At 52.2% G+C, this 18,538-nt stretch overlaps 2 protein-coding genes across 4 annotated transcripts; both read right to left on the bottom strand.

Annotated features, from left to right (window-relative positions):
* Positions 1–680: 680 nt before the first annotated feature.
* Positions 681–5,128, bottom strand: KRT35 (keratin 35). Of its 2 annotated transcripts, none has more exons than XM_023204139.1 (8): positions 4,615–5,128; positions 3,701–3,783; positions 3,349–3,505; positions 2,643–2,804; positions 2,227–2,352; positions 1,506–1,726; positions 1,039–1,188; positions 681–933 (listed from the first exon to the last, which is right to left on the bottom strand). In XM_023204139.1, the coding sequence occupies exons 1-7, from the start codon at positions 5,083–5,085 to the stop codon at positions 1,041–1,043; spliced, it is 1,368 nt and encodes a 455-aa protein (XP_023059907.1). In that variant the 5' UTR covers positions 5,086–5,128; the 3' UTR covers positions 681–933; positions 1,039–1,040. The 2 variants fall into 2 exon arrangements, with proteins under 2 accessions (XP_023059907.1, XP_023059908.1); XM_023204140.1 differs by having other exon boundaries at positions 681–927; positions 1,035–1,188.
* Positions 5,129–10,085: 4,957 nt separating this feature from the next.
* Positions 10,086–16,487, bottom strand: KRT36 (keratin 36). 2 transcript variants are annotated; one of them, XM_023204138.1, is made up of 8 exons: positions 16,264–16,487; positions 13,344–13,644; positions 12,580–12,662; positions 12,183–12,339; positions 11,515–11,676; positions 11,290–11,415; positions 10,891–11,111; positions 10,086–10,521 (listed from the first exon to the last, which is right to left on the bottom strand). In XM_023204138.1, the coding sequence occupies exons 1-8, from the start codon at positions 16,269–16,271 to the stop codon at positions 10,326–10,328; spliced, it is 1,254 nt and encodes a 417-aa protein (XP_023059906.1). In that variant the 5' UTR covers positions 16,272–16,487; the 3' UTR covers positions 10,086–10,325. The 2 variants fall into 2 exon arrangements, with proteins under 2 accessions (XP_023059906.1, XP_023059905.1); XM_023204137.1 differs by lacking the exon at positions 16,264–16,487 and having other exon boundaries at positions 13,344–13,802.
* Between the last annotated feature and the right edge of the window lie 2,051 nt (positions 16,488–18,538).

Below are 18,538 nucleotides of genomic sequence, written 5' to 3' on the forward strand. Positions count from 1 at the left end.
TGGGGATGACATTCTGGACACAGATGAAAGCCTTTGGGTCAAGCTGCTGGGAGCTCTCACACCCATCTGAGGAGGGCTCGTTGTACACCTCGCCAGATGCCAACAGCACAGGAGCACATGCATGAGCCTCCTAAGGACAAGAGCCTTAGCATTCAGGATGGAAGCCCTGAAGGCGAGTACACTCTCCGTCTCCTGCTTATGACAGGCTGTGGGTTGTTAAGGGGGCTGCTGAACTTGGAGGGCTGCATGAAAGGGCTGCGATGGAAGGGGGCTGATGTAAATGCACCCCTAAAAGTACCCTGGGAGGGAGACACCCTGTCACCGGTCTTACAGGGACCACAGACAAGAGGCTGATAAAGTGGCCTAAAACCCTCCCCGTGAAGCCGATCTCAGTTTCCATCTCAGTTCTGTCCATCCCACTCTGGGATCCCCAGGTGATCACGTATACTAAGAGGGATTACAGAGAGGTCTGGAAACACCTGGCACCACACTGGAATTTTGGAGAAAGGTCTTCATCGGGGAAGCCAAGCAAAAGCTCTCCCTGTAGGGCTCTACCCACCCCAAACAGGTGCACAGTGACCCTGTCATCCAAAGGGTCATACTTGGTCACACCTCTCCCATGAGTCTGCCCAACAGTCACCCCCTGAACACAGCAGAGACAAAAGCCAACAACACCAGAATGGTGCAAGTTAGGCACCAGGGGCCTGAGCAAATGCACTTTATTGTTCTGCCAACAAAAGCCCTCTACTGCATTTCAGAATCCACTGTAACAGCACCCAGAAGGAAAACCTGACCCAGGAGACAGCCTGAGAACAGAGACACCATTGAAATGATGAGGAGTTGAGACCTTTGGGGGCAGCCAGCCTTTGTGACAGGCTCTGAGAAACTAAGGCATGTATTTGCAGTGAGCCTTTTCAGGGCCAGACCCTGGGCCTGGGCTCTGCATGAAGAGAGGGGATTGGGCTACAAGGGTTAAGGTTGGGTAGAGGCCAAGTTCAATCCCTAGAGACGATGGCCATGGCCTTCTGGGTCACCCACTCTCAGAACCGGCCCCCTGGGCAGGGCACACAAATGGGGCGGGGGCTGCAGCTTAGACGGGCTGCACTAGGACCGCAGGAGGCCGCAGGAAGACAGGGAAGGCATGACTTGGAGGGTGAGTAGTCGGGTGCACATGAGTTACAGGGGAGCCTAGAAAAAAGAAAGCAGTCAGATTACTATGATTTTCCAGTTGCTGTTTGCAGTAACTCAACGTAGATCCTAGACTATGCAAACTGGGAAGCACCTTAAAAATCACCTGATCCTGCCCCCTTGTTTTACCAAAAGGGAAACAGGCCCTGAGAGGAAAGGGGGCTTGCTGGAGTCACGTGATGAGTTTGCAGGAAGACCAGAACTAAGAGACCAGGATTCCAGACTCCGGATGCCAGGCTCTTTCTAGGCACCATGCTGTCTTCCCAGAACTTGGTAGGTTGCAGTGAGAAGACTAGAGCACATGCGGTGATACTCACTTGCTGTCCTCACTCTCCAGCAGGCCCCGGTATGTGTTGATCTCACACTCTAGCCGGGCCCGGACGTCCAGCAGCACCTGGTACTCCTGGTTCTGCCGCTCCAGGTCAGCCCGGATCTCGGCCAGCTGGGTCTCCACGTTGGTGATCATGCACTGCATCTGGGCCAGCTGGGAGCTGTAGCGGGCCTCCGTCTCTGCCAGGGTGGATTCCAAAGCATCTCTCTGTGAGGGCAAGGGTTGTGTAGGGAGGAAAAAGGCTAGAGGTCAGAGAAGGAGCAAGGAGGATTCATCCGGGTCTCAGTGAGGCCTCAGAATCCAAGAACAGAAGCTCAGAGAATCAGGGTGTGAGCTAGGATGAACCACAATCAGACATCTCACTTGAGATGAGCTAATTAGCACCTGTGGCTTCTTTGATCTAGAGAGCATCTCCCTGTTAGTGTCATCTCTGAGTAACTGATAATTACTCAGAAGATGTATCTGCTTACACAAATATGGGACCTACTGCCTGGACATGTCAGTTGCTACAGGTCTCTTGTCTTTCACCATTGGGGGATTCATGATTGGGGCTGGTCCCTCATTCCCTCTTTTCTGCATGGAGAACCCCTGGTGCTCAAGAACTTGGACCCCTGGAGCCTGCCTGTGTGGTCAAAGCATGGAAGCTGGGAAGCTTGTGTTCCCCCCGGCTTGGTCCAGAGGCAGCTCCACCCTGCCTTGGGACTCACCATGCTGTGCTGGGCCTGCAGCTCAATCTCTAGGGTGTTGACTGTCCGTCTCAGCTCGATGATCTCTGCCTGGCAGGACTGCACCTGCTCTGAGCTGGAAACCACCTGCTGGTTCAGCTCCTCAGTCTGAAACATACATACACAGGACCTGGTCAGCAACACTGGGGACTTGGCTTCAGAGAGCTACAGAGGCCAGTTAGAATCATGAGCCAAGAAGGACCTTCGCAGTCCCCTAGTCCCACTCATTTATTTTATACTGGAGGACATTGTTGCTCAGACGACAGCAATCTGCCCAAGTGGCACAACAAGGTCAAAACAGAGATGAGACTCAAAGTTAGGTTTCTTGATTCAGAGCCCCAGGGTCACCTCTGTGTGAGCCACCATGTACCCCTGTTGCACAGACTGTTTTTACCTACCTGGGTGTCAAACCAGTCTTCAGCATCCCGGCGGTTACTCTCCACCAGGGTTTCGTACTGGCATCTCATCTCATCCAGAACTCGGTTCAGGTCAACAGGTGGGGCAGCGTCCACCTCAACATTGAGCCGGTCACCAAGCTGGCAGCGCAGTAAGTTCACTTCCTATGGCACAGACCAGGGTCAGTACTAATTCCCAGAGGGCTGCCTCCCAGGTTCACCTCCTTCTCATGTTCACCTCCTCCCCATGTTCACCTCTCCCCCATGCTCACCTCCTCTCCTATGTTTACCTCCTCCCCATGCTCACCTGTTCCCCATGTTCACCTCTCCCCCATGCTCACCTCTCCCCCATGCTCACCTCCTCCCCATGCTCACCTCCTCCCCATGCTCACCTGCTTCCCCATGCTCACCCATTCCCCATTCTCACCTGCTCCCCATATTCACCTCCTCTCCATATTCACCTCTCCTCCATGCTCACCTCCTCAACATGCCCACCTGCTCCCCATGCTCACCTCCTCCTCCCCATGCACACCTGCTCTCTCACGTTCACCTCCCCTCCGTGCTCACCTCCTCCTCCCCATGCTCACCTCCTCCCCATGCTCACCTCCTCCCCATGTTTACCTCCTCCCCATGTTCACCTCCTCCCCACGTTCACCTCCTCCCCCAGGCTCACCTGCTCCGCCATGCTTATCTCCTCCCGCATGCTCACCTCCTCATGGTTCTTTTTCAGGCAGAGCAGCTCCTCCTTCAGGGACTCCACCTGGGCCTCCAGGTCAGACTTGCACAGGGTCAGATCATCCAGGATCCTGCGCAGGCCGTTGATGTCTGACTCCACCAGCTGCCGCAGGGACACCTCTGTCTCATACCTGCAGGCATAGAACAGGGCACCTGCATCCACATTTCCTTTTTGCATCTAAATCAGGCCTGCCCTCAGACTGGCCAGGTGCTATGAGTCTTGCTTTTATGCCTCAGTGACAGAGTACAGTCAAAACCCTGAACCCAGGCATCACCTGTGTCCAATTCTAGCGGCCCCCAACCACAGGACAAGCAGGACAACTCACTTGGTCCTGAAGTCATCTGCAGCCAACTTGGCATTGTCAATCTCCACCACCAGCCTGGCATTCTCAGCCTTGCTGCACAGGGTCTGGGGATATAAAGAAGTTATTTCATTGCAAGAAAGGACATTCCATTTGTTGGAGCTCCCTAAGGCTGACAAGGGCTGCCTCTGGAGGGAGGAAGTCACCCATCCTCGACCTCTGCTAGTCCATGGGTATTGGAGGGTTGTGGGCAGCCTCTAGGGATCAACTATGGAAAGTCCAGGGTTTCTTCCAATGCATTGTGTCTGTGACCTGTGACCCAGGTTAGATAGCTGCATGAAAATGCAACAGGAAAGGCCTGGCATGATGAACCGAAGCTTCTTCCTATCTCTCTGTCTCCCAGGCCTACTGGGGACCCAGGGCAGTTCATTGCCAACAATGTATTCCAGGATTCTGTGGTCATAAATGGTCCCTCACAGAAGCCAGCTTTAACTTTGGGCAAGGCAAGAAGCAGACATGGGCCCTTGGCAAGAAGGAAACTTCTCTGGCAGGCATTTTCATCCCTGAGTTACTTATGGGAAGCCTGAACTGCACTAAATACATCAAACCCAATCTCCTGACTTTAAATAAAAGAGGAAATGAAGACTCAGAGGGGTGGGCAATAGTACCAAAGGTCACAAAGTTCATTCATAGACCCGATGTTCAAGCTCTGGCTCCAGTAACTGCCATCTGGGTCACTTACCCAGCCTGAACCTCAGTGTTCTCATCTGTATAATGGGCTAATGATACCTCCCTTAAAAGGTTATTGGGAGGAGCAAATGAGGCCACAGAGGTGAACATGCTTGGTGACTTCCAACATGCCCTGTGGGAACAGAACTATCAATGAATACTGGTGACACCAAGTTCCTGGGAATCCAAAGCCACTCTGAACCTCTTACCTTCTTCTGGAGTTCCTCAATGGTCCGGAAGTAGGACTGGTAGTCGGGGCACATGTAGGGGACCTGCTGCTCACACCACTCACGGATGCGGCTCTCCAGGCTGGCATTCTCCTGCTCCAGCTGACGCACCTTCTCCAGGTAGCTGGCCAAGCGATCGTTCAGGGATTGCATGGTCTCCTTCTCATTGCCAGTGAGGATGCCCTCCCCAAACCAGCCCCCACCCACGCTGTAGCTGGTAGTGAAGCCTCCGGCGGGGAGGCAGAGAGTAGGGAGGCAACTGGTAGCCCTGTAGCTGCTTCTGCCCACACCCGCTGAGCAGGCAGAGAAACTTCTGGCCCCACGGGAGAGACTCGGGAGTTTGCAAGAGCTGCTGGAGTACATTGCAGACACACGAGTGGAGCCCCCACTGGCCCCTCCTGGGCTCTTGAGAGACCCAGAAGAGAAGCCTGCCTTGAGGCATTTGGAAGCCATGGCCCCTGCAACTCAGATGCAATTGATAGGTCTCTGAGACCAGACACCCCAAAGCAGAGAAGCAGCTCCTTACCCCAGATTTATATCTCTGCCCCAGTGGGCGTTGGTTGGCCTTTACAAAGTGTTTTCTCCTCATTAAAGTTAACACCACTTTCTTTTAAAACCCCTCATTAACCTGTTATTTAGTTTCCTGTGAAAATTTACCAGCCTCATAAAATAGGAGCCCCGTTGCTATGTCAAGACTCACCTCCACCACCCCACATCACTGGCAAGACCAAGTCCCCATCAGTTCTTCAAAGGGACCTGTCATCTGAGCCCAGACCTCAGCCTCCGCATTAAGCAGGCGTGGGAGTTCAGCCACTGTCTTGACTTTCTCCGACTTTGACTTCTTTTATGGGCCCGAGGGAGTAGAGGAGGTCTCCAGGGTGCTCCCAGGAGATGGAAGAATAAACTTGGTTTTTGCAGGAAGGCAAGGGTCTTGCGGCCAGGGAGACACAGAAGGCTCTCGAATTGGCCCAGAAAATATGACTAGGGTCACCAATTTTCTTGGTTTCCTCAGGCATTTTCTGGCTTTAGTTCCGAAAGTTCCATATGCCAGGGAACCCTCAGTCCTGGGCAAAATGGGGTAGCTCGTCACCCTAGATACTGCAGAGCCCTGATGGACACTTCCCTACTCTTTCCCTTGCCAGGAAGTCTGCCCAGGTTATAGAACCTAACTTCCGGCCACAATGCCTAGAGGTCAGTTAATTGGACACCTGCCCATGGTGACATCTAGGAGGGCGTGTCTTCCCCAGTCCTGGTTGAGAAATGGAGAAGCCCTTCCTTCTGGCTGCCTGAATTGGAGCTCTTTTCACACAGCCCTATCAATAACCCGGCTGATGATAGCAACCATCATTCACTGAGCATTTAGTACCCACCAGCCCCCACGCTAATCTGTCTCTATGCATTCTCTTATTCAGTTCTCACACAACCTCATGAGACTGGCATCACCAATAGCCCATTAAATAGAGGAGGCTTGGACTGTTGCAGGAGCCTGTCCCAGATCACAGCTAAACAAGCATCTATACAACTGTTCAAGGCATGCTGTCTTCTTTAAGACCCACACACACTGTGCAACACAGTCGTGGATAGAAAGGTGCTGACTCCTGCAGAAGGAGCCAATGGTCAAAGTGGAAAATGGCTTAACCAAGGTCCACACAGGCTTCCCATTGAGGCTAAAGCCCAGGGCTTCCAGCTCCAAACCACAGGCCCACCCCACTGCCTCTAAGGGCGCAGTCCTGGTCAGGCCTTCCCTCTGGAGCCTGGGCCCTGCTCCAGCCCTGCTGTGCCCTCCCAGCTCTGAGTGCACTGGCCTCCAATTGACTGACATCTGATTGTCTTGTGTTTCAGCCCTATTTTCCCAGGGAGACTGTAAGCATGGGGGCAAGGATAGACCTTGTACTTTTTTTTGAAATCTCTGTAGTATTAAGCACAGTGCTGGGCTTCTAGATGTCTATGAATTAATTAATTAAGCGATTTTCCCGTGGTGAATTGTGTTAAGAAAGGAAAGAAAGAATGGAAGGAAACAAAAGAGAGTAGGGAGCGGGGAAAGGAAAACACAGTCAGTCTTACCATTCCTACCTTTTTTTTTTTTTTTGAGACAGGGTCTCGCTCTGTTGCCCAGGCTGGAGTGCAGTGGCACCATCTCGGCTCACTGCAAGCTCTATCTCCCGGGTTTATGCCATTCTCCTGCCTCAGCCTCCCGAGTAGCTGGGACTACAGGCGCCTGCCACCATACCCAGATAATTTTTTTTTTTTTTGTATTTTTAGTAGAGACGGGGTTTCACTGTGTTAGCCAGGGTGGTCTCAGTCTCCTGACCTTGTGAACTGCCTGCCTTGGCCTCCCAAAGTGCTGGGATTACAGGCATGAGCCACCGTGCCCGCCCTACTATTCCTACTTTTATAAATGAGGAAACTGAGACTCAGAGATGGAAGGGGATCAGGCATCTCTGTGTAGGTGAGCAGCACCTGTCCAGACTAATCAGCCCCTTTGGCCAAGAACAAAGTGTTTTCTGGGCCAAGAGCCATTCCACCCAAGGGAGACAGATCCCATAAGCCAATTTAGTGCTAAAGGTGTGGCTAAAAAATTCTTGATAAGATTTTTAGATAACTTTATAAAACATATATGTAATATTTTTCAAGCTGTTTTAAGGTATTTTGTAAATTGGTCTGGTCTATTTCTGTTCCTTTTTAGCATTCTTTTCTTAAATGAAATAATTATCTAGAACCCCTTATCAGCAAGAACTAACATTGTTTAGCACATTCCTAGTAACTTTCCTGACAGGATCCTTGCACTCTGCTCAGATGCGGTCCAGGTTGTCCCCAGATCATTCCATGGATACACTAAATATAGCCCTAAAATGCCCTTTGCCCTCCTTCCTCCTTTTTCTGCCCATCAAATCCAAATCTGCCCTAAAACCTTTCCTGGTCATCCCAGCCCTCAGTGATTTCTCGTCTATCCCCAAAACTGAAACCCTGCCCACACCTGTTCCTGCTATCCCAGTGCAGTTGCTGGGAATGTGGGGGCGAGGTGTCTCCACAGCTGGGCGTGAGCTCCTTGGGAACTGTGCCTGTTATCCAGTCTTTGTTCCAGCCGCTTCTGCCACCCCTGCTCCTTCCTAGATAGGCCTGAGCCTTCAGATTGGATTGGCTATGTATGCCATGTTCCACTGTTATCTCTTCATTGATTAATTGATGTATATGTGTAAATGAGAAAGACAGTCAGATAGCATATCTGGAAAGTACAAAAAAGGTCAGAAAAACCAGACCACCTTGAAATAAAACATCATATTCGCTCTGGGGAAATTTTATTGAATGTTTTCTATTATTTCTCTCTTAATATCAATGAAATAGGAGCCCAAAGACCTGAGAAGGCTCCTAAGTCAGCCACATGCTGTGTGACTTTAGACCAGTCGCCATCTACCGCCACAACACTGTTGAATTCTGGTTTGCACATCGGTCAGTGATTTCAATTGCAACTCAGCAAAGGGTATGTGTGAGGTTGAGATAGGAGGTGTTTTCTAACTGATACAGATGCTCTGGACAATGTAATTAAAAGCCAGGCAAGGATGCATAAATAAAGAGCTCACAGCCACACAGGGCTGATCGTGTGCATCAGATGAGGCTGTGAGTGTGCCCTGTAAACTGCAGAGTGATCATAAAAAGGGAAAGCACTGTACAATGCAAGATGCTGATGACGTGATTACTTGTCAGGTCACGCCCTGTGTGGTCCATCCACAATGACAAGGCAGCTCAGCGGTTTCCCGGAGACTCGGTCCATTCCTGGACTCCTGCCTGTTTCTGCACAGAGGACCCCTATCTGTCTCCGCACAGACTCCAGCCTCAGGCCAGAAGCAGGGGTGTAGACCTGAGGCCCCAGAGCATGAGTGGAGTAGTGAGGGGCAAGGGGCAGGGCAGATGAGAGAACCATGCCGACTGCCCCCCTGCCCAAAGCCAGGTGCATCCTCTGAGGCTGAGGCCTTTGGGTTCACTGTCCAGCTCCAAGGACACTGCTGGCAGCACAGCCCCCACCGTAGCATCCTGACAGATACAAAGCAAAGAGCTTGGCCCTCGCAGTGGGGGTTCCTGTTTGACACTCTGAGGCCAGGGACTCTGCATTTGTAGTAAGAGCAACACTGACAGCTACCACTTTTTGGAAGCTACACACACACTGTCTCATTGGAGCTTCCCGGCAGCCCCATTTCACAGATGAACCTGCTGAGACCAGATAGGTCTCATGACATAACCAGGCATGTACCACAGAGCGGCAGAGTCAGGCTCAGTGCAGGATGCTCTGATGCTACCTATGCATGTCTTCTCCTGGGGTCTGATATGTGTTTGCTGCACCTCTGGCTTGCTCAGCAAGTGACTGAAGAGTCCCGTTTAGCAGCAAATAGCAGATGACATGAGGCAGAGCCAGGTCGTGGAGGTCTTGACCATGACCCAGAGGAGAGCCCAGAGGAGAGTGAGTGCAAGAGAGGGGGAGGGGGGAAGAGAGAGAGAGACAGAGACAGAGAGAGAGACAGAGAGAGAGAGAAACTACTGAGAAGAGCTCCAGAGTCAGGGTCAGAATAGCCGGCTGATAGGCAGGTCTCTGCCACTCACTGCTCTGTGGCCTGGGACAAGTCACTGCCCTCTCTGGGCCTGTTTTCTTAAGTGAAGACTGGAGCAGGGGGCAAAGGAACCAACCGTAAGGCCCTCAGACCTCTCCCAGGCCATGCTTCTCTGATCAGAGGGATGTCTAGGTCTGGCAAAGTCAGGCCCCACCCACAGACCTGCCTGACTCGGGTCTGCCAGTGGAATCCAGAGCTTTGAACTCTGCTCCACAGTGAAGTCTGGCTGTCCTCTCCCCCCACTCCATGTCTGAGCCCCCACCCCCACCCCACTATCCCTGACACCCTTCAGTTCAGCCCTATGTGCCTTGTTGGTACATAGATTTACCTGCCCTCCACCTTCACCTCCCTGCTCTCCCTGACTGCCTGCCCCGGCGTGGCTGGCTCAGGCTGACTGCCTAGAGTTTGGCCCTCTCTGCTTGTTCCTGGGACCTACTCTCCTGAACCATCCCCAGTATCAGGGAGCAGGGTGACAGGAGCCAGGAAAGAGAGGGGAAGCTGAAAGTAAAAGAGAGATAGCCACCGAATCCAGGTCGGGCTACGAAGGAGGACTGGCTCGGGAGCCTTTGTGTCTTCTGGGGTAGGCATCGTGAGTAGATGTCTGGTCACTGGTAGGGCCAAGCTGAGAGCTATGGCCAGCACCCATCCAGACTGGGTCAGGGTCTGTTCTCATTGGCCAGGTCCTTAGGCATCTTTGTTATTAAATACTTGAAATCACCCTGCCACCGCCTTCCACTCAGAGCCCGAGAAGAGAGACCTAAATGCAAACCTCACAACTATACTGCAGCCCCTGATCAAACACCCCCATGAACCATACGAGCACATGAGCATCAACAGAGTCAGCCAGGGTTGAGTTTGCTATGCCAGGAGAACACACTTTATTGGGTAAATTTCCAGGAAACCAGTTTTGCATGGCGTAAAAGCACAGTTAAGTCCAGAAACACAATACGGGGAGTATTTTTAGTAGAAAAACCTGCTAAGCGTAGGGGGACCCCTCTAGGAAAGGGCAGGGTCGTTAAGCAGCCAGAAGCCACAGGGGTGTCCTCCTTCCTGTGGTCGGGGCCCTGCCCTGGTGGATCAAGTGGGCTGTCACAGCGGGTGGGACTGCAGGTGCTCCCTGGAGGAGATGACTTTCCCATCTCTGATCTCCTCGGTGATGGTGCGGATCTGAGTGCCAACTTGGGGAGCCGAGGTGCAGGGCACAGCAGGGGCACAGAGCACCGGGGGGACAGAAGGAACTCTAATAGCAGGTTTGCATGCCATGGCACAAGGTGGGGGAGGAAGCCTGAGGAAACAAAATCATGCACGGTGCATTTGGCATCGGAGTACTGGGCTGAGATTCGTGTTAAACAGATCTAGAGGATCAAGCGAGACAGGTGGCCTCAGACCACCTCAGTGCCCTGAATTTCCCAAGGGTGAGAAGACTGAGCTGCAGGAATTAAGAGCAGAAACTGCCAATCAAAAAAGATGGCAGAAAACACGCGGCGTGTGTTGGATTGGATTCTCCCGCTGCGCATGACCAACGCCTGGGACTAGATGGAGAATCTCAAGGGGCTTTGGTTTAGTCCCCTTCATCTGGGTGACAACCACTTCTGGGTTTGACGCCCTCCACATGGCACTGAGGTTCAGTCAAGCCCTCCCCCAGCTCACTCACTTGCAGTCCTCTCCCTCCAGCAGGTGACGGTAGGTAGCGATCTCGCCCTCCAGCCGGGCCTTGACGTCCAGTAGCACCTGGTACTCCTGGTTCTGCCGCTCCAGGTCGCAGCGGATCTCAGACAGCTGGGCCTCCACGTTGCTGATCAGGCACTGCATCTGGGCCAGCTGGGAGCTGTAGCGGGCCTCAGTTTCCGCCAGGGTGGATTCCAAGGAATTCCTCTGCAATGGGAAAGAGGAAGAGCTGCCCATGGGGAGGAATCCCGTACCCCAGAAACCCACAGTCCTGGGCATCTGCCTGTGGCCTGTGATCACACCCCATGAGAGCCTGCAAGCTGAGGCTGATGCGTCGGGAACCTGCAGCAGGCCATGCCCAGCCACGCAGGCAGGGGCCACTCACCATGCTGTGCTGGGCCTGCAGCTCAATCTCCAGGGTGTTGACCGTGCGTCTCAGCTCTATGATCTCTGTCTGGCAGCACTGCAGCTGCTCCGAGCTGGACACCACCTGCTGGTTCAGCTCCTCGGTCTGAAACACATGCGAGGGCCCAGAGCATGGTCAAACCAAGCTACTTCCAAGGGTAACCCCAGCCCAGGAGCCTGTGGTCCCAGGGCACCCCGGCCCCACCTGGGTGTTGAACCAGGCCTCCACATCTCTGCGGTTATTCTCCACCAGTGCCTCATACTGGCATCTCATATCCTCCAGGATCTTGTTGAGATCCACTGGGGGAGCAGCGTCCACCTCCACATTCAGTCGATCCCCAAGTTGACAACGGAGCACACTGACTTCCTGCAGTGAGGAGGTAAGACAGCATGAGGCTGTGAAAAGGATGCTGGATTACAGGTTTCACTGACCTAAATTCAAACCCTCTTCCTTCAGTTCACCAGCCACATAGCATTAGACAGGATACTTAAATCTCTCTGATCCGTGGTCTCCCTGTTCGTATTTACCTACCTCCTTCTGTGGGATATTTGTGAGATGATACAAACCCTAGGCAAATTAAACTGCTGTTATCAGGCACTAGAGCCCAAATAGAAATTTAGTATTATGGGCAAAAGTGTAGACCCTCTATGACCTTAGACAAGCAACTTAACCTCTTTGTGCCTAAGTTTTCTCATCTGTAAACTGGAGCTTGTAACAGTTTATAATTCTTGGGATTATTGTAAGGATGAAATGAAATGAGAATGAAATGCAAGGGCTTTGTATAGTTCCTGCCACACAGAAAGCCCAAGGCCCAGCAGTGGCTCCCTAAGCTGGATGGGAAACAACGGGAGGTCACGTGGCACCAGCCTCACCTCCTCGTGGTTCTTCTTGAGGCACATCAGCTCCTCCTTCAGGGACTCCACGTGAGCCTCCAGGTCAGCCTTGCACAGGGTCAGCTCATCCAGGATCCTACGCAGGCCGTTGATGTCGGCCTCCAATAGCTGCCGCAGGGACAGCTCTGTCTCGTACCTGCACACACAGAACCCTGCCAAGTCTGCAGCAAAGGAAACCACACACCAGCAGGGCCCCCTACCCTACTGTCCTGCTGCAGTGGCTGATGGTTCAGGAGCATGATGGTCCTTTTCCCTGAGGTCCGGGGCTCATGCTGCATTTTCCCATCCAACCTTATTCTCGCTTCACCAGCTCCCAAAGGCGGGGACAGAGGCAAGGAAGTGGCATGGCAAACCTTCCCTGATCTGGCCCACTCACTTGGTCCGGAAGTCGTCAGCGGCCAGCTTGGCATTATCAATCTGCAGGACCAGCCTGGCATTCTCAGACTTAGTCAGCAGGATCTGAGGAATGAGAGGTTTCCCATGAGCTACAGGAGGCCCAGCAGTGTAGGGGCAGGTAGGGGGATAGCTCAGTTCACAGAGGCTACGCTACTATGTACCACCAGCACCTTCAGCATTTCCAGCCCTGAGTCACACCCCAGGTGTTAGGGGAGCATCCACCCCACAGGGGCATCCCAAGGATGTCAGTGGCCATCAGTCCTGGCACCTGTAGCCTTCAGTGGCACAGCGAGATACACCAGGGTGAGGCAGACCTGAGTTCAGGTTCTGCATCTAACACTCAGGCTGTGTGATCTTGAGCAAGTTGCTGAACCCCTCAAAATTCAACTTCCACATCTGTTAGATGGGTCCAGTAATACCAATCTCTCCAAGATGAAGAATAAATAAGTCAGGGAATAGGAAAATGTCAAGCACAGTGCTGTATCCAGTAGGGGCTGCTTGGTACATCTTCCTTCCCTTCCTTCAGCAAGGGAACAGGGGTGAGGAATGGCTGGCAACAAGGTACAAGCAAGAGACCAGCAGAGAAGCCTGGGTCCCCCAGTAAACCAAAGTCCTAGAGAGAAAATTTGCCCTACCAGGAGAATTCCCTAAAAGTTACTGTCCCATCTGGAAAGGCCCTGGAATGAGACAGACGCCTCCTAAGAGTTGGGCTGCTCAGCTGGAGAGGGGCCAGGTCTCCCTCACCTTCTGCTGGAAATCTTCGATGGTCTTGAAGTAGGACTGGTAGTCTGGGCAGATGTATGGGATCTGAGACTCGTACCACTCTCGGATGCGGCTCTCCAGCTCCGCGTTCTCCCGCTCCAGCTGACGCACCTTCTCCAGGTAGTTGGCCAGGCGGTCATTCAGGAACTGCATGGTCTCCTTCTCGCTGCCATTGAAGGAGCCCTCGCAGAACCAGCCCCCGCTCCCCACAAAGCCAGAGGAGTGGCACCCAGAAGACAGGTAAGAGCCGGGCAAGCAACTCCCATGGCCAGAGAGGCCCGACCTAGCAGAAGAGATGTAACCCGTGGCACCGGCGAGACTGGGGACCCTGCAGGAGCCCACAGAGCAGATGGAGGACACCCGAGAGATGCCGCCTGCTGTGCCACAGAGGCCCTTGACAGACGCAGTGGAGAAGGTCGGGGTGCAGGTCTGGGTGGCCATGGTGCTAGTAGAGGAAGGTTGCAGCTTAGCAAGGAGCTCAGGTTCTGGACTCTCAAGGCCTCTGTGGAGCATTTATATACACTCTCCATGGGGTGTTGGCATGGTACACATCTCTTGCTCTTGGGAAAGCCTATTCCTATCCCAGAAAGCTAATCTCATTAGAGTGTGATTTTTCCTACCCATCCAGAACCCCATGCCTTGTAAAAAAAAAAAAATCAAATTGTTGAATTTGGTTTGCTAAGTCAGGACTCTCCACTGTTGTCATTTCCTAGCAGAATATGAGTTTTATTGCCTCTTCAAAGAGTCTCTGCACCAGATCCCATAAATTGGGAGTGGCTGCACGAATGACATTTGTTTCCTGCTCTCTCCATCTCGCTTCCCCTGGGGAGCCTCATCTGTCCCTTGTCACCCCCATCCACTGCTGCCATCCCTCATAGCTGCTCACCCCTGCCTGGGCTGCTGGGATGGTAAAAGGGAGCAAAGGAACTAAAATTCAGGGAGCACCTGTGATGTACCAGGCTCATTGTTACTTCATTACACCTCGTAACAATCCTAGGAGGTGGCTGATTTTATCTTCATTTTTACCAATGTGGAAACTGGGGCTCTGAATGGTTTGATAGCTTGCTCAGGGTGAACAGGAAGTGACTGGCAGAGCGTGGGTCTGAAACCAGGGCTCTCTGACACCGAATCCTACTTCCTTGCCCCACTGCTTCCCCACACAACTGGGGTCAAGTCTGGGTACCCAGAATTTAGGGACAGGAAACCTAGTTCAAATCCTGGCTCTGCTACTAATTTGCCCTGTGATACAGGGGACCACTTCCTCCCTGGGAACCTCAGTGTTTTCATCAGAACAGTAGAGGTCGTCATTCTGTCCCACCTGCTTCACACAGATATGAGGATCGAACAAGAAATGAAAGTGTTTTGCAATCCACTGGGTCCTGCAGAGGTGTTGGTTGGTTAGGTTAGGTTAGGTTAGGTTAGGTTAGGTTAGGTTAGGTTAGGTTCGGTTCGGTTAGGTTCGGTTAGGTTGACAGTCTTTGATGATGGTTTATGGCTGTGACCAGCAAAGGTTCATAAGTGTGAGCACTCACATGGCACTGCTGAGAATGGTCTGTCTGCCCACCGGGCACAGCAGGGCAGTGTGCCTCATAGCCAGTCCCTCAGTCAATGAACACATCATCACAGACTCTGGCTATTATGGAATCTGCATGCTTGGATCACTGGACAGAGCTGGAGGGCAGTGTCCTTTGTGGCCGTCAGCTTTTTGAACCTCATGGGTAGAATCAGGACCCTAGAACAACCTGCTCTGACCCTCCTGGTCCCTTAACAGGTCACAGAAATGGCCAATGGCAGATTCTTTGGACAGAGGAGGAATACAAAGAAAAAAGCTAAATACTGCCAGATAGTTAAGCAAGCCGAGAGAGAAGAACCTGAGAATTAGGGACCAAAGATAAACCTGGGTCTTCCGCCTTGAAACATGGACTTTCCCAAGGCTTGGGCAACCTGCTTACTCTGCCCCCACACACGCTTGGTTTGCAAAGCTGGCGTTTATGGAAGCATTTATGTGCTTCTAAGGTTGTAATTTGCCAGCCTCTTAAAATATTTTGTAAGCTTCCCTCTGAAATTATCCAGGGAGGATTGGCTGTGGTGAACACGCCTCTCCCAGCAAGGTGGACACCTTGACAAGATGTCCAGGAGCAGCTGGCAGTGGGCCCCTGTGCAGCCCCTCTGGGAGCAAGAGCACAGCATCAGCCCTCCAGAGCACCCCCTGCCCCAGGCATGGCTTCCTCACAGCCGCCCAATCTCCCCAATTCTCCTGGGAGGGCCTAGGACTGGATTGCCATGGGGTTTCCCTAACTCAGCCCTTTGCACCACGTCATTCTTTATTGTTTGGGGCTCTCCTGTGCATTGTAAAATGTTTGACAGTGTCCCTTGATTCTACCACCAGATGCCGGTAGCCACCCCCGCCCTAGTGTTGACAACCAAAACTGTCTACAGACATTGCCAAATGTCCCCCAGTTTGGGGGTCAGCAGACAACACCACCCCTAGATGAGAATCACTAGACTATCAGGACCAAGACTGGGGCTCTGACCCAACCTCCCCTAAGCACCCCCCACTTCATTTTCTGGGACAACTAGTGTGGAGTCTGGCTGTCTCTGTTGGGCCCACTCAGGCAAGTCCTCAATACACCCATGCCTCTGTTTACCTTGTTTGTGACACAGCGTGCTTGTCCTGCAAAATGGGCCCGAGGGCAGCCCTCACCAAGCCCTTTGCACAGCTCTTCTCTGTTCAGGATCTCTGGCTGGTAGGCATCTGAAGTTAATATTCTCATTTTCTTTTTTGTTTTAACCCCTGTACTGTATGATCCATATCTGAAGCTGATTCTAGGTTTCTCTCAGGACAACTGAATAAGCAAGAAGTCTACTGATCTGAGTGTCCAGATGTCCCCATCATTCTCACCTGAGCATCAAGAGGGCTACTGTGGACCAGAGAGGTGCCTCTAGGGTTGTGGGGAAAGGAATGTACCTTCCCTGGAGCAGGGGACCAGCTTGTCAAAGGAGAAAGTCTTTCAGCTGCCCTCAGTGTCCTGCCCTTTTCCTTACTGTTGACTGCACAGCCAACCCCCTCCGCACACAAGAGAAGGGCTCTGAGCCTGGACTCAGCGAGAACTAAGTTCAAGCTGCTCCATCCCTCTAAGCCTCAGCTTTCACAATATGTCTGTGGAGGTCATAACACCACAATCACGGGATTGTGAGAACTACATCCAAAGGGGCTTGATAAACAGAAAGTCATTTCACAGATTTAAGAGACTGAAACTGCTCTTAATACCCATATAGTCAGAACCCCAGTCCAGTGCTGTTTCCAGGGCACAAACCACTTGCCCTGTTTAATGGAATACTAATTCAGAGGCCTAACCCAGCTGTCTGAGAAAAGACAGCTGCTCAAAGAGCATGGTCTGGGATTGTGTCCAAAGCTGCAGCAGTCCCCTCAGCTAGGAGTCTCCATCTGGCCTCTGACCCTTACTCTAGAAGCTTCCAAAAGCTCTCACCCCACCTGCAGGCTGCAGTGCTGACAGGACGCCCTGTCCACCATGATCCCAGCTTGGGGCCAGGGGGAAGAAGGGGAATGCTGCCATAGGAACAGAAAGCATCCTGGTCTTTCCCCAAGCCCATCTTGAAAGGCCACCAAGTTCAGCATCAACTCCTGAGTTTCTGGCCCCTCCTTTGGTAGAAAGAAGTCTGCACCCTGAAATGAACTTCAATCTGAAAACCAAGGTTCCACATGGGCAAAGACCCAAAATATCAAGCCCAAGTCTCCTTCTGCCCAGCTCTGAATAGTCCCTCCTGTGCCCAAGGCATTGCTGTCACAGTGTGCCCAAGGAGGGAGTGAGTTCTTCAAGCAGAGTATCTCCTTTTATGCTTCTCTGGGCTTTGGTCAGAACATGCTGGTCACCACCACCCAAAGGCCCCAAAGATAGTGAAGGAAACAAACCAGACAGCAGCCTCTGAGGTAGCCAGGCCAACCGGAAATGGGTACCGACAAGAATAAGATCTCTGCAGAAGGCCGATGGTTGTCTCTGTTAGAGCAGCCTGCTGGTTTCAGCTCCATCTTTCTGGTGTTCTCCTACTGCCTCTTCCACCCTTAAGGTCCATACACCCAGATCCTACAGAATTTCCCACCAGAAGAGGCACCTGAGAAGTGTTCATTCCATGTTTTAACCTCTTCAGATTCACCCAGCACCCAGCAGTCACCCAGGACCCTGGGAGACCCACAACTCATCCTCATTTCCTCCACACAACTGAATTTTCCTTGGAACAAAGAATACATTCAACTGACAAAGCACCTGGGAGCCCTGTCCCCTCCCCTGAGACGCAGGGTTCTATATATTCTATGTCAAATAACCCCATCAACAGCTCGTGCCAAATCCACTGTCAGCTTAGGTTAGATTCTAGTGCAGACATGCAACAACAGGTACACAAAGTTGAAGCAAGCCTTACAGAAGGGGGAAACCCTACAATTAAGACCTTTCTAGCCACCAATGTAATTTTTCCAAAAACTCCAGGAAAAGTCTTGTTTATTCAGTTTTGATGGTAGAAAACTAAGGGCCATTCAGAGACCTGGTAAAGAGAGCATTGCCAGATTTAGCAAATTTTTTTAATGTGGTATTAGGAGCACACTTATAGAGTGTGTATGTGTGTGTGTGTTCTTGTTGTTGTTGTTGACCTGCAATTCTGATCTAACTGGGTATCCTGTGTCTGAAACCCTCAGTAAGGAAGCATCGCTGGTTGAGAGGCTTGGCCAAACAAATGCAGCTGTTCCTTCCCTCCTTCCCTTGTGGCCTGTCACCATAGCTGGCTGTTTTCAGGGTCAGGCATAGAGGGCTTCCCTTGGAGAATCGTGTCTTCCTGTCCTGTCACACCCTGCTCTCAGTGGCTGTCATTCTTGCCCTCCCAAGTCCAAGCAGTACTTGGAGATGCAGAGGCTGAATTATCCTGCCTCCCATCCTGGCCACCTCAGTGACATTCCACCCTGATGGCAGCTGCCTTCAGCAGGATGACTCAGACCTTCCTGGACAAGATTTGGCAAGTCTCTCTCTGCTCCATTTCCCACCCCAAAGCCTGTGCCCCAAATGTCTGCCTGCCCACTGCTATCACCCAGCCTCACCAGGCTCAAGACAATCTGAACATGCACTCTGTAGTGAAGGAGGTCCCCTCCACTGCCTGGCTGCCCTTCC

The sequence above is a fragment of the Piliocolobus tephrosceles genome, chromosome 16, assembly GCF_002776525.5.
Source record: "Piliocolobus tephrosceles isolate RC106 chromosome 16, ASM277652v3, whole genome shotgun sequence".
NCBI lineage: Eukaryota > Metazoa > Chordata > Mammalia > Primates > Cercopithecidae > Piliocolobus > Piliocolobus tephrosceles.

Excerpts from the sequence above, each read along its gene's own strand:
- KRT35 (XM_023204139.1), bottom strand. The coding sequence starts at position 5,085 with ATGGCTTCCAAATGCCTCAAGGCAGGCTTCTCTTCTGGGTCTCTCAAG. Across the intron at positions 3,506-3,700 it reads GCAGATGACTTCAGGACCAA|GTATGAGACAGAGGTGTCCC; the intron begins GTGAGTTGTCCT and ends CTATGCCTGCAG. Across the intron at positions 1,189-1,505 it reads CTGGAGAGTGAGGACAGCAA|GCTCCCCTGTAACTCATGTG; the intron begins GTGAGTATCACC and ends TCTTTTTTCTAG.
- KRT36 (XM_023204137.1), bottom strand. The coding sequence starts at position 13,802 with ATGGCCACCCAGACCTGCACCCCGACCTTCTCCACTGCGTCTGTCAAG. Across the intron at positions 12,340-12,579 it reads GCTGACGACTTCCGGACCAA|GTACGAGACAGAGCTGTCCC; the intron begins GTGAGTGGGCCA and ends CTGTGTGTGCAG. Across the intron at positions 11,416-11,514 it reads AGGCCTGGTTCAACACCCAG|ACCGAGGAGCTGAACCAGCA; the intron begins GTGGGGCCGGGG and ends CATGTGTTTCAG.